Genomic DNA, 13,177 nt, shown 5'->3' on the forward strand with positions numbered 1-13,177 from the left:
CGCATGTAAAGAAGCCGGATGTGGAGGTCCTGGGCAGGCTTATGGTAGAGAAATTAACATTAAATTCTCAGTTAACAGTTCTGGTGGACATTCCTACAGTCAGCATGGCAATTGTACGCTTCCTCAAAACTTGAGACATCTTTGACATTGTGTTGTGTGACAAAACTGCACATTTTTAGTGGCCTTTTATTGTCCCCAACACAGGGTTCACCCGTGTAATGATCATGCTGTTCAGCTTCTTGATATGCCTCACCTGTCAGGTGCATAGATTATCTTGGTAAAGGAGAAATGCTCACTAACAGTGATGTAAACACATTTGTGCACAAAATTTGAGAGAAATAAGCTTTTTGTGTGTATGGAACATTTCTGGGATGTTTTATTTAAGCTCATGAAACATGGGACCAACACATTACATGTTGCGTTTATATTTTTGTTCAGTATAAATTAGGGCCTGCCCTATACAGACGATGCTTCATTTGATAGAGCCAGACACAGGCAGGGTGGAAGTGGTAGCTTACATCTCGGAGGGAGGGAGGGAGGGAGGGAGGGAGGGAGGGAGGGAGGGCTGGGGCTTGTGTTAGACATCGGAAAGTAAACCACAGCACGGCTTATGTGCTAAATCTACGGTGAGTACATCAACATCTTCCTACGTGTGACTTTATTTATGAACAACCAAATCCTTTTAACAGACTTGGATTTTGTGACATTTCAATTTGCATATTTTATTTATTTTGTTGTTCTCTTTGTCCTGTCTGTCACTACTTGTCGATGTGTTTTGATCTATTTCTGCATCCCCTATTTTGACAGGAAGCTAGTTGAAGCAATAACAGACGAAAAAACCTCACACACTCTCTTCCTGTCAGAAATCAGAAGAATTTTGTTGTAAAAGATGCTTTCAAATGTTGCCAAAACGTGTCTCTTGGTAAACTGAATAACTTAAAAGGCACAGAAATCTTATGACATGTAGTTTGACTTAACCTATTACCTAGAGAAGATGGAACAGAACTTTGCTGATTTGCTAACGGATGCATTTTCAGGTGAGCATTATGCAGGTCGAAGCTAGAGCACTGCAACTTCACTGACATTTAGTACAATCATTTCCTGAAAGTTACAAGAAATATATTATTGCTTGGGGTTTTCTGTCTGTCATTATTCGCCATGTTGATGTTGTTGTTACAGATACATCCCTCCCATCTTTCCCTGAAGGAGGGTTCGACTTTGAGCCTCTTTATTTTGACGAAGCCAAGACAGAAATGTCCTCTGCAAGATTACCAGTGCTGAGAGAGGAAGAGGAAGATGTGGATGAAGGACAGGAAGAGGAAGAGCCTGGTGGAGAAACTGGAACTGTACCTGACCATATCTCAGTGAAGACATATGATGTGAGTTTGACTGAAGAGGATACACAACATATTGATGATGAGGAGAAGTGGGAGGAGGAGGGCAAGGAGGAGGAAGAGGAGGAGGAAGAGGAGGAGGAGGAGGGCAAGGAAGAGGAGGAGGGCAAGGAGGAGAAAGAGGAGGGCAAAGAGGAGGAGGAGGGCAAGGAGGAGGAAGAGGAGGAGGAGGAGGGCAAGGAGGAGGAAGAGGAGGGCAAGGAGGAGAAAGAGGAGGGCAATGAGGAGGAAGATGAGGAGGAGGAGGGCAAGGAGGAGGAGGAGGAAGAGGAGGAGGAAGAAGAGGAGGAGGAGGGCAAGGAGGAAGAGGAGGAAGAGGAGGAGGAAGAGGAGGAGGAAGATGAAGAGGAGATGGACTCAGGAGAAGAAGACGACACAGGAATAGAGAACATTGGCTCCCCAGGGGGTAGGTCTGTGGTTGTTCACTACGACAAAGAGAATATAGAAAATATCGTAACTACAGGACAACCTTTTGCCCAAGAGGAGAGGGAAAACCCTAACATCAGAAACATAGAGCAAGGTGCTTACGAGAACAGTGATGAGAGTTGTTTTGAGGGTGTTACTGAAGATGACACCATGAAGATCACAGCAGATATAAGTGAAGGGATTGAAGAAGAGGAGAGACCGACGGCTGAAGAAAACCAAGAGAAATCATCTGATTCAGACCTGGAGGTCCTGACAAGCTCTATCACTGAAAACCAGAGAGAAGAGGGAAAGAAAGAAGTGAACTTACTCTCCCCACATTTTCCCCAGGAGAATGAAGAGGAAGAAGAGGAAGATGAACATGGTGCTCCAGAGATTGTTTCTGATTGTCCTGATCCCGCAGCAACACAGAATCTGCAATCTCTTATGGTCAATACCTTTGTGGAACACCCGCTTGAGGAGAAAATTAAGGACTTCCTAGGGGACGACCACCAAGAGGCGGGTGAAAGCTTTGCAGATTACCCCTCTGACTTCTCTCCAAGTGAATACGACAAGGATGGAGGGAAAGGGAGAGAGCAAAACAAAAATGGGAGCACACTGTCTAGTCCCTCTGATGGTTATTTAAAGATAGATGAGAATGTCTACCCGGAGGGAGAGATAACCGAGCAGAAGGATAGCCATGTACAGGGAGAGGAAGACGAAAAGGAAGATGCGAGACCTGCTATCTCTCTGAGCGTAGAAGGCAAACAAGATTTTGCAGATTGTGCGATGTGTAATATCAATATTGACAGCATGGGCAAGATTATTGAAGACAATCTTGAAGCTGATAGCTCCAGTAAGGATGAGAAGGATGAAGACCCAGAGAAGCATAATGAAGAACACCCAGCCCTGCCAAGATACCAGGGTATTCCTCAGAGAGACTGCGGATCTGATGTTTCACCTCTACCTGACAGGGAGGGTGGAGAGGAGAACAGCTCCAAGCAGAGTGTTGCTGACCTGCATCTTTCAGACACCATCTCCGATGTCCCCACTTTTACCCTTCACAGTGAGGCTGGACCCAGTACAGCAGAGGTAACCAGGTGTAACAGGGGTAAGAGGAGTACAGGCAACATGTCATCATCTGACTCTGAGGATAATTTTCCCGGAGAATTTTGTACGTTGGAGACTGAACTAAGAAAGAACAAAGGGGAAACTTGCATTTGGGGTAAAGAGGAGTATCTTGGAGAAATCCCGCCGGAGCTAGAAGGAAAGTTGGAGAACCACCTTCACACCAATATAAGCTGGGACACAGGGGATAATAACGTGGACAGGAGTGGTTTCATTCTAGATTACAAGTATGAGGGGAGCGGAATCACAGTCGGAGAGGAACAATTTGCAGATGATGAAGAAGAGGAGGAGAGGAGTTGGAAACAAGAGAGAGTGAGAATCGAGGCATTCTACAAGTTTTATAATGACGAAGAGGAGAAGGAGGCCATGGAAACGGAAGGTGCTTTTTCAGGGAGGAAGCCTAGAGTTCAGTTCTGCATGGATCCCCTGCCTCAAGTCATTGAATATACAGACAGGTAAGGGAAATTGCCTCCATAAAATTACTCAAGACACTCGCCAACCAGGAAATGCCTATTTCTACTTGAACAAGACATGTTATTTGTACTGTCACTGTGGTAGATAGATAAGTGAAATAATTTCCTATATTACTGTCTGTCTACTACGTTCTTAGCAGCAGTGACACGGATTTGGTCGACAGCTCATCTGACAGAGATGAGGACCTGGATTCTACAGCAAGGCTTGAAGTGAGATCTCTCTCTCTCTCTCTCTCTCTCTCTCTCTCTCTCTCTCTCTCTCTCTCTCTCGCTCTCTCGCTCTCTCTCTCTCTCTCTCTCTCTCTCTCTCTCAGCCACCAGCAGCACATGACAATGCAGTGTGTCTATTTCAGGAGCAGCGGGAGCCTGAGAGTCAGAAGCCACAAGGAGAACTACAAGATCTCAGCAAAATACCTCGGACACACAGCAAGAGAGACCGAGTAAGTCTTTAACCCACAACTTTCTGTAAAAAGGGCTTCATGAAATTGATGGATTCCTCTGACACACTGTGTTTGTGTAGTGTCTGAGGGTGCTGAAGTTCCTGCTGAAGATGGCCCTTTTGACATTGATTGGACTTTTGACATTCTGGTGGACAACAGACCTACTGGACTTGGACTGGTGATCTGGACCAAATACAGTTTTTGCTAACGACTGTACTAGAGGTCGACCGATTATGATTTTTCAACACCGATACCGATTATTGGAGGACCAAAAAAAGCCCGATACCGATTAATCGGCCGATTTTTAAAAATGTATTTGTAATAATGACAATTACAACAATACTGAATGAACACTTATTTTAACTTAATATAATACATCAATAAAATCTATTTAGCCTCAAATAAATAATGAAACATGTTCAATTTGGTTTAAATAATGCAAAAACAAAGTGTTGGAGAAGAAAGTAAAAGTGCAATATGTGCCATGTAAGAAAGCTAACGTTTAAGTTCCTTGCTCAGAACATGAGAACATATGAAAGCTGGTGGTTCCTTTTAACATGAGTCTTCAATATTCCCAGGTAAGAAGTTTTAGGTTGTAGTTGTTATTATAGGAACTATAGGACTATTTCTCTCTATACGATTTGTATTTCATATACCTTTGACTATTGGATGTTCTTATAGGCACTTTAGTATTGCCAGTGTAACAGTATAGCTTCCATCCCTCTCCTCGCCGCTACCTGGGCTCGAACCAGGAAAACACCGACAACAGCCACCCGCGAAGCAGCGTTACCCATGCAGAGCAAGGGGAACAACTACTCCAAGTCTCAGAGCGAGTGACATTTGAAACGCTATCAGCGCGCACCCCGCTAACTAGCTAGCCATTTCACATCGGTTACACCAGCCTAATCTCGGGAGTTGATAGGCTTGAATTCATAAACAGCAGAGCTGCTGGCAAAACGCACGAAAGTGCTGTTTGAATGAATGCTTACGAGCCTGCTGGTGCCTACCATCGCTCAGTCAGACTGCTCTATCAAATCATAGACTTAATTATAACATAATAACACACAGAAATACGAGCCTTAGGTCATTAATATGGTCGAATCCGGAAACTATCATCTCGAAAACAAAACATTTATTCTTTCAGTGAAATACGGAACCGTTCCGTATTTTATCTAACGGGTGGCATCCATAAGTCAAAATATTCCTGTTACATTGCACAACCTTCAATGTTATGTCATAATTACGTAAAATTCTGGCAAACTAGTTCGCAATGAGCCAGGCGGCCCAAACTGTTGCATATACCCTGACTCTACGTGCAATGAACGCAAGAGATGTGACACAATTTCACCTGGTTAATATTGCCTGCTAACCTGGATTTCTTTTAGCTAAATATGCAGGTTTAAAAATATATACTTCTGTGTATTGATTTTAAGAAAGGCATTGATGTTTATGGTTAGGTACACGTTGGAGCAACGACAGTCCTTTTTCGCGAATGCGCACTGCATCGATTATATGCAACGCAGGACACGCTAGATAAACTAGTAATATCATCAACCATGTGTAGTTATAACTAGTGATTATGATTGATTGATTGTTTTTTATAAGATAAGTTTAATGCTAGCTAGCAACTTACCTTGGCTTCTTACTGCATTCGCGTAACAGGCAGGCTCCTCGTGGAGTGCAATGAGAGGCAGGTGGTTAGAGCGTTGGACTAGTTAGCCGTAAGGTTGCAAGATTGAATCCCTGAGCTGACAAGGTAAAAATCTGTCGTTCTGCCCCTGAACAAGGCAGTTAACCCACCGTTCCTAGGCCGTCATTGAAAATAAGAATGTGTTCTTAACTGACTTGCCTAGTTAAAAAAGGTGTAAAAAAATTAATAAAAAATCGGCGTCCAAAATTACCGATTTCCGATTGTTATGAAAACTTGAAATCGACCCTAATTAATCGGCCATTTTGATTAATCGGTCGACCTCTAGACTGTACTGTATTGTCAATATGCCTGAAAATAATTAGATAATAAAGTAGCAGCAGCTAAGTAAAAAATGCTTACTTGTAAAGAGAATACTATCTCCTTATACTGTAGTTACTGTCACTTTCATTTTCATCATGTCTTCATCTGTAACATGTCTTCATCTGTTTGATGGATAATAAAAAGGGGTCTATTTATATTCCCATTTAACTTTAAGGTTCAGTATTTTATATATTGTTTTACATCAAAGATACAGAAAGCTTTTCCACACAAATATAAGCCTTATTGTCTAAATTCTCTGGTACTATGTGACTCTTGCCAGAGCATAAGATATACCTAAGAACCTGCTGTCACGGGTAAATTATTATTTTAAAAAAAGAAAAGAGGAACCTGAAACAACGTTGTAACAATCATATAAATAGAATGAATCAAACGGACATCCGCCATTCAAGTCAATGACGGTATAATGATCGGACTGGTGGTCATTGGGAGTGTACCCACCCATGGGAGCAAAGCAGGAAGTGCACCCATCAATATAAATCAAATTAATTTTATTTGTCACATGCTTTGTAAACAACAGGTGTAGACCAACAGTGAAATGCTTACTTATGCTGTGATTAGCTAATCTCATGCGTTAGAAACACGTCGTCGGGTCTAAAGGTCGTCTCGCACCGAACTGCGCATGTGCAAACCGTCAATTCAAATGCACTCCTTCGATAAAATGTTGTTTTTGACGAAAATGAAAAACTGTTTGTTCCCGTTTCATAAGCGTTCCCGGAAGTCTCGCGATGTTACCCTTCCGGGTTTTAGAAACTTTGTGGTTAGAGGGTCCAAGGCCGTTCTATTCATAATATTTCTATGGTAGCAATGTGTGGAAGTGGGTGGTGCCAGAACATTGTTGATTTTTGCAAATTAAACTGTAGTTAATGTAGCCAGTCAACACGAGTAATTTTCCGTTGCAATCAAAGAGCAAAATATATAGCCGACAGTATGGCCACACTGAGAAGTAAGTCTGACCAAGAAATCAGGGAACTGTTGGACGAGTATGAAATTAAGCACGGACCTATCGTTGGTAAGACATGCTTTCATTTTTCAACGTTAACGATAGCTAGATATGCTTACCCAGCCCTTAGCTGAATAATGTTTTAGCTAGCTACTGTAGCTAATAATTCCTAGCCTACTGAGTAGGCTAATAGACTAACGTTATGTCTATGACCAGACGGTCTCAAATGTATTGATGATATTATAATAGTCATGTAGCAATGGTTTCATTGCATTACTGAGCCACATCTAACATTTCTGCATTTTTGGAGACACTACAAGGCCCCTGTATGAGAAGAAGCTAAAAGAGGCCATGGCCAAAGACAAGAAAGTCACAAAACCATCCTCAGACAAAACCTTCTACAGAGAAGAGCGTAAGTTATACATACATGATAGCACAATGCTACATTATGCATACATATACTATCTTTAGACTGAGCTAAGTGGAAATCAGGAATTATATTTTTGTCGTTTAGCAGATGCTTTTATCCAGAGCAATGAAGGTTAAGTGCATTGCTCAAGGGGCACAGCGACAGGTTTTTAACCTTGTCGGCTCGGGGATTCGAACCAGCGACCATTGGGTTACTGGATCGACGCTCTAACACCTAGGTTACCTGACTGAATGTTTGTTTGTTTACTTTTTCTTCATTTCAGAGGAAGAAGTCACTTATGTTACCTATCGGACACCAGTAAGTATTCAACCTTGGGTTGATTAATTTGTTCGGAGTTGCTTCTACATTGTAAATAAGAATTTGTTCTTAACTGACTTGCCTAGTTAAATAAAAAATAAACACATTTTATAGATGGAAAATCAAACAGTCTTACCATCAATATTATTCTGTTTCTCATATTTGCAGGTTATAAGTGAAGTGCCTTCAGGAGATGGAAAACCCTACATGAGGTCAAGACCAGAGTATAGTGAGAGGGACTTTGTGGATGAGTACGTTTGTTCACAGATTTTTATGTTATCCAGTGTTTTTTTTTATGGTCAGTTGATTTTAAGTGGACCAATAAAAACGAATCCACTTATTTCTCTATCCTTTGCAGCAAACTCTATTCAAGATCAAGACCAGAGTACAGCAGCGGAAGACAATACGTTGATGAGTGAGTCTCGTTTTGAAAGATTTCAAATTGTTTATGTATAATAATGTTTTCATAGTTTGGTCCCAGATCTGTTTTTTTTTTATGCCAAGTCCTATGGTCGTTGTCATGCCGACAAGAACCATATGACAAACAGATACTGAAACTATGCTAATGTTCAGGGATGTGATTCCTGCTTTTCTGACATTTATCCTCCATTCATATTCCGTGCCTTCCGAAGGTATTCATACCCCTCGACTTATTCCACATTGTTGTTACAGCCTGAATTCAAAATTGTTTAAATATTTGTGTTTTTTTCTCACCCATCTACACACAATACCCCATAATGACAAAGTGTGAACACGTTTTGAGCCATTTTTGCAACTGTTTTAAATGGAATACAGAAATATCTCATTTACATAAGTATTCACACCCCTGAGTCAATACATTTTAGAATCACCTTTGGCAGCGATTACAGCTGTGAGTCTTTCTGGGTAAGTCCTAAGATCTTTGCACACTGATTGTACAATATTTTCCCATTATTCTTTTCAAAATTCTTCAAGCTCTGTCAAATTAGTTGTTGATCATTGCTAGGCAACCATTTAAGTCTTGCCATAGATTTAAGAAGATTTAAGTCAAAACTGTAATTTAGGAATATTCACTTTCTTCTTGGTAAGCAACTCCAGTGTAGATTTAGCCTTGTTTCAGGTTATTGTCTTGCTAAAAGATGAATTAGTCTCCCAGTGGATAGCAAACTGAACCAGGTTTTCCTCTAGTTTTGCCTGTACTTAGCTCCATTCAGTAAACATTTTTATCAACAAAAAAAACTCCCCAGTCCTTAACGATTACAAGCATACCCATAATATGATGCAGCCACCACTATGGTTGAACATATGGAGAATGGTACTCAATGTGTTTTGGAATGTTTTCTATTCTGTACAGGCTTCCTTCTTTTCACTGTGAATTAGGTTAGTATTGTTGCTCTATCCTCAGTTTTCTCCTATCACAGCCATTATACTCTCTTTTAAAGTCACCATTGGTCTCATGGTTAAATCCCTGTGCGGTTTCCTTCCTCCCCAGCAACTGAGTTAGGAAGGATGCCTGTATCTTTGTAGTGACTGGGTGTATTGATACAACATCCAAAGTGTAATAAATAACTTCACCACGCTCAAAGGGATATTCAATGTCTGCTTTTTTTTTAATGTTTACCCATCCACCAATAGGTGTCCTTCTCTGTGAGGCATTGGAAAACCTCCCTGGTCTTTGTGGTTGAATCTGTATTTTGAAATTAACTTCTCGACTGATTATCTGTATGTGTGGGGTACAGAGATGAGGTAGTCATTCAAAAATCATGTTCAACACTTACTGCACAGAGTGAGTCCATGCAGCTTATGTGACTTGTTAAGCACATTGTTACTCCTGAACTGATTTAGACTTGAAAACTTATTGACTGGAGATATTTCAGCTTTTCCTTTATTATTTGTAAAATAAAAAATAAAATAAAAAATAAACATTCCACCCTCACATGTGGTATTGTGTGTAGGCCAGTGATACAATCTGAATTTAATACATTTTTAATAACATAATGTGGAAAAAGTCAAGGGCTGTGAATACTTTCTGAAGGCACTGTATATACAGTTGAGCATACAAAACATTAAGAACACTCTTTCCATGACAGCATTCACCTAGTCAGTCTATTGGTCACTTATAAATCCACTTCAATCAGTGTAGATGAAGGGGAGGAGATGGGTTAAAGAATGATGTTTTTAAGCTTTGAGATTAAATGAGACATGGATTGTGTAGGTGTGTCATTGAGGGTGAATGGTCAAGACAAAAGATTAGTGCCTTTTGAACGGGTTTTGGTAGGTGCCCCAACCCACCGGTTTGTCAGGACTGCAACGCTGCTGTGTTTTTCCACACTCAACCGTTTCCCGTGTGTATCAGGAATGGTCCACCACCCAAAGGACATCCAGCCAACTTGACACAACTGTGGGAAGCATTGGAGTCAACCACAGGAGGTTGTTGGCACCTTAATTGGGGAGGACAGGCTCGTGGTAATGGCTGGAGCAGAATAAGTAGAGTGGTATCAAATACATCACATGGTTTCCGTGTGTTTGATGCCATTCCAGCCAGTATTATGAGCCATCCTCCCCTCAGCAGCCTCCACTGCAATCAACATGGGCCAGCATCCTGGCGGAATGCTTTCGACACCTCGTAGAGTCCACGTCCCTGATAAAATTGAGGCTGTTCTGAAGGCAAAAGGGGGGAGGGGTGCAACCTAATATTAGGAAGTTGTTCACAATGTTCGGTATACTCAGTGTATATGGAAACTGACCTATCCCTTAGCTAAGAGCCTGCTTTTCTATGTTCTGATCACATACCTGAATGTAGTCATGTGAGACTAAACCCCCCCCCCCCTGTTTTCAGGCCCCATGTCTACAACACACCATCATACTCCTCTTACTCCAAACCAATGCCTGTGGTGAAGGCTGGAGGTGTCGTTGTGAAGGAGGAAATAACAGAGAGCTCTGGGAAACTGGTCCCTCTCTGGATCCAGTTACTGGTCTTCCTGATCGTAGCAGGGTTCCTGTACTTCATATTTATCAACATGGAGTCCGTAGAGAGTAACCCCTTTAACAGAATCCAATAATCACATTTTTCCAAAATCTGGGATGTGTTCATTAGGCAGAACATTTTTAAGAAAACAGTCCAAAATGGGGAAGTACTAATAATAAAATCGCAAATTTTCCTATTGGACAACATTTTTAAAATGAATGAATATGTCCCAGTGTTCAAATTTTGACATATGTATTAAGGCAAATCCCATGCCTGTCATTCTTTGTGCTTGTGGTTTATATAAAAAAGGTGACTGACATTGGATTCTGCCAAAGGAAAGCCAGAACATTTCCTCCCGTCCAGACTCGTATTTAGCTACTAGATGATGTATAGTATTCTTTTATCATACAACTATGTTACCAAAATAGGGTGCTTCTACTATGGGTAATAGTGATGACACTTTCTCACAGTACTGTCTTCATCATCTCCCAAAAAATGTAGTGTCCACAGCTCATAGTAAATACATTTACATATATATATACACTGCTCAAAAAAATAAAGGGAACACTTAAACAACACAATGTAACTCCAAGTCAATCACACTTCTGTGAAATCAAACTGTCCACTTAGGAAGCAACACTGATTGACAATAAATTTCACATGCTGTTGTGCAAATGGAATAGACAAAAGGTGGAAATTATAGGCAATTAGCAAGACACCCCCCAAAACAGGAGTGATTCTGCAGGTGGTGACCACAGACCACTTCTCAGTTCCTATGCTTCCTGGCTGATGTTTTGGTCACTTTTGAATGCTGGCGGTGCTCTCACTCTAGTGGTAGCATGAGACGGAGTCTACAACCCACACAAGTGGCTCAGGTAGTGCAGTTCATCCAGGATGGCACATCAATGCGAACTGTGGCAAAAAGGTTTGCTGTGTCTGTCAGCGTAGTGTCCAGAGCATGCAGGCGCTACCAGGAGACAGGCCAGTACATCAGGAGACGTGGAGGAGGCCGTAGGAGGGCAACAACCCAGCAGCAGGACCGCTACCTCCGACTTTGTGCAAGGAGGTGCACTGCCAGCGCCCTGCAAAATGACCTCCAGCAGGCCACAAATGTGCATGTGTCTGCTCAAACGGTCAGAAACAGACTCCATGAGGGTGGTATGAGAGCCCGACGTCCACAGGTGGGGGTTGTGCTTACAGCCCAACACCGTGCAGGACGTTTGGCATTTGCCAGAGAACACCAAGATTGGCAAATTCGCCACTGGCGCCCTGTGCTCTTCACAGATGAAAGCAGGTTCACACTGAGCACATGAGCACATGTGACAGACGTGACAGAGTCTGGAGACGCCGTGGAGAACGTTCTGCTGCCTGCAACATCCTCCAGCATGACCGGTTTGGCGATGGGTCAGTCATTGTGTGGGGTGGCAATTCTTTGTGGGGCCGCACAGCCCTCCATGTGCTCGCCAGAGGTAGCCTGACTGCCATTAGGTACCGAGATGAGATCCTCAGACCCCTTGTGAGACCATATGCTGACACATGCACATTTGTGGCCTGCTGGAGGTCATTTTGCAGGGCGCTGGCAGTGCACCTCCTTGCACAAAGTCGGAGGTAGCGGTCCTGCTGCTGGGTTGTTGCCCTCCTACGGCCTCCTCCACGTCTCCTGATGTACTGGCCTGTCTCCTGGTAGCGCCTGCATGCTCTGGACACTACGCTGACAGACACAGCAAACCTTTTTGCCACAGTTCGCATTGATGTGCCATCCTGGATGAACTGCACTACCTGAGCCACTTGTGTGGGTTGTAGACTCTGTCTCATGCTGCCACTAGAGTGAGAGCACCGCCAGCATTCAAAAGTGACCAAAACATCAGCCAGGAAGCATAGGAACTGAGAAGTGGTCTGTGGTCACCACCTGCAGAATCACTCCTGTTTTGGAGGGTGTCTTGCTAATTGCCTATAATTTCCACCTTTTGTCTATTCCATTTGCACAACAGCATGTGAAATTTATTGTCAATCAGTGTTGCTTCCTAAGTGGACAGTTTGATTTCACAGAAGTGTGATTGACTTGGAGTTACATTGTGTTTTTTAAGTGTTCCCTTTATTTTTTTGAGCAGTGTATATTGTATCAAATCAGAAATACACTATATACACAAAAGTATGTGGTCACCCCTTCAAATTGTTGGATTGGGCTATTTGTTGTTGATGGGTATAAAATCGAGCACACCGCCATGCAATCTCCATAGACAAACAGTAGAATGGCCACTTTCAACGTCAGTTCCTCAAACTTTTGCCCTGCTAGAGCTGCCCTGGTTAACTGTAAGTGCTGTTATTGTGAAGTGGAAACGTCTAGGAGCAACAACAGCCCAGCCACAAAGTGGTAGACCACACAAGCTCACAGAACGGGACCGCCGAGTGCTGAAGCGCCTAGAGTGTAAAAATGGTCTGTCCTCGGTTGCAGCACTCACTACCGAATTCCAAACTGCCCCTGGAAGCAACGCCAGCACAAGAACTGTTCGTCAGGAGATTCATGAAATGGGTTTCCATGGCCGAGCAGCCACACACACACAAGTATAAAGCTCACTGCCATTGGACTGAAGCAGTGGAAATCAGTTCTCTGAAGTGATGAATCACACTTCACCATCTGGGTTTGGCGGATGCCAGATCGCTACCTGCCCCAATGCATAGTGCCAACTGTAA

General features: G+C 42.5%; 2 protein-coding genes across 2 annotated transcripts; both read left to right on the forward strand.

Annotated features, from left to right (window-relative positions):
• The first annotated feature begins 1,745 nt into the window (after window positions 1-1,745).
• On the forward strand, window positions 1,746-4,089 carry LOC120058774. Its single transcript, XM_039007513.1, has 4 exons — window positions 1,746-3,379; window positions 3,538-3,607; window positions 3,751-3,837; window positions 3,918-4,089. The coding sequence occupies exons 1-4, from the start codon at window positions 1,746-1,748 to the stop codon at window positions 4,017-4,019; spliced, it is 1,893 nt and encodes a 630-aa protein (XP_038863441.1). The 3' UTR covers window positions 4,020-4,089.
• Window positions 4,090-6,599: 2,510 nt separating this feature from the next.
• Window positions 6,600-11,061, forward strand: LOC120059032 (emerin-like). Its single transcript, XM_039007797.1, has 6 exons — window positions 6,600-6,878; window positions 7,120-7,221; window positions 7,502-7,536; window positions 7,705-7,787; window positions 7,895-7,951; window positions 10,355-11,061. The coding sequence occupies exons 1-6, from the start codon at window positions 6,797-6,799 to the stop codon at window positions 10,575-10,577; spliced, it is 582 nt and encodes a 193-aa protein (XP_038863725.1). The 5' UTR covers window positions 6,600-6,796; the 3' UTR covers window positions 10,578-11,061.
• Window positions 11,062-13,177: the final 2,116 nt, after the last annotated feature.

The sequence above is a fragment of the Salvelinus namaycush genome, chromosome 14 (assembly GCF_016432855.1).
Source record: "Salvelinus namaycush isolate Seneca chromosome 14, SaNama_1.0, whole genome shotgun sequence".
NCBI lineage: Eukaryota > Metazoa > Chordata > Actinopteri > Salmoniformes > Salmonidae > Salvelinus > Salvelinus namaycush.

Bases quoted from the DNA above. Each gene is read 5' to 3' on its own strand.
- LOC120058774 (XM_039007513.1), top strand. From the start codon at position 1,746: ATGGACTCAGGAGAAGAAGACGACACAGGAATAGAGAACATTGGCTCC. The intron at 3,380-3,537 runs GTAAGGGAAATT...CGTTCTTAGCAG, and splicing joins GTCATTGAATATACAGACAG to CAGTGACACGGATTTGGTCG. The intron at 3,838-3,917 runs GTAAGTCTTTAA...GTGTTTGTGTAG, and splicing joins CACACAGCAAGAGAGACCGA to TGTCTGAGGGTGCTGAAGTT.
- LOC120059032 (XM_039007797.1), top strand. From the start codon at position 6,797: ATGGCCACACTGAGAAGTAAGTCTGACCAAGAAATCAGGGAACTGTTG. The intron at 7,788-7,894 runs GTACGTTTGTTC...TATCCTTTGCAG, and splicing joins GAGAGGGACTTTGTGGATGA to CAAACTCTATTCAAGATCAA. The intron at 7,952-10,354 runs GTGAGTCTCGTT...CCCTGTTTTCAG, and splicing joins GGAAGACAATACGTTGATGA to GCCCCATGTCTACAACACAC.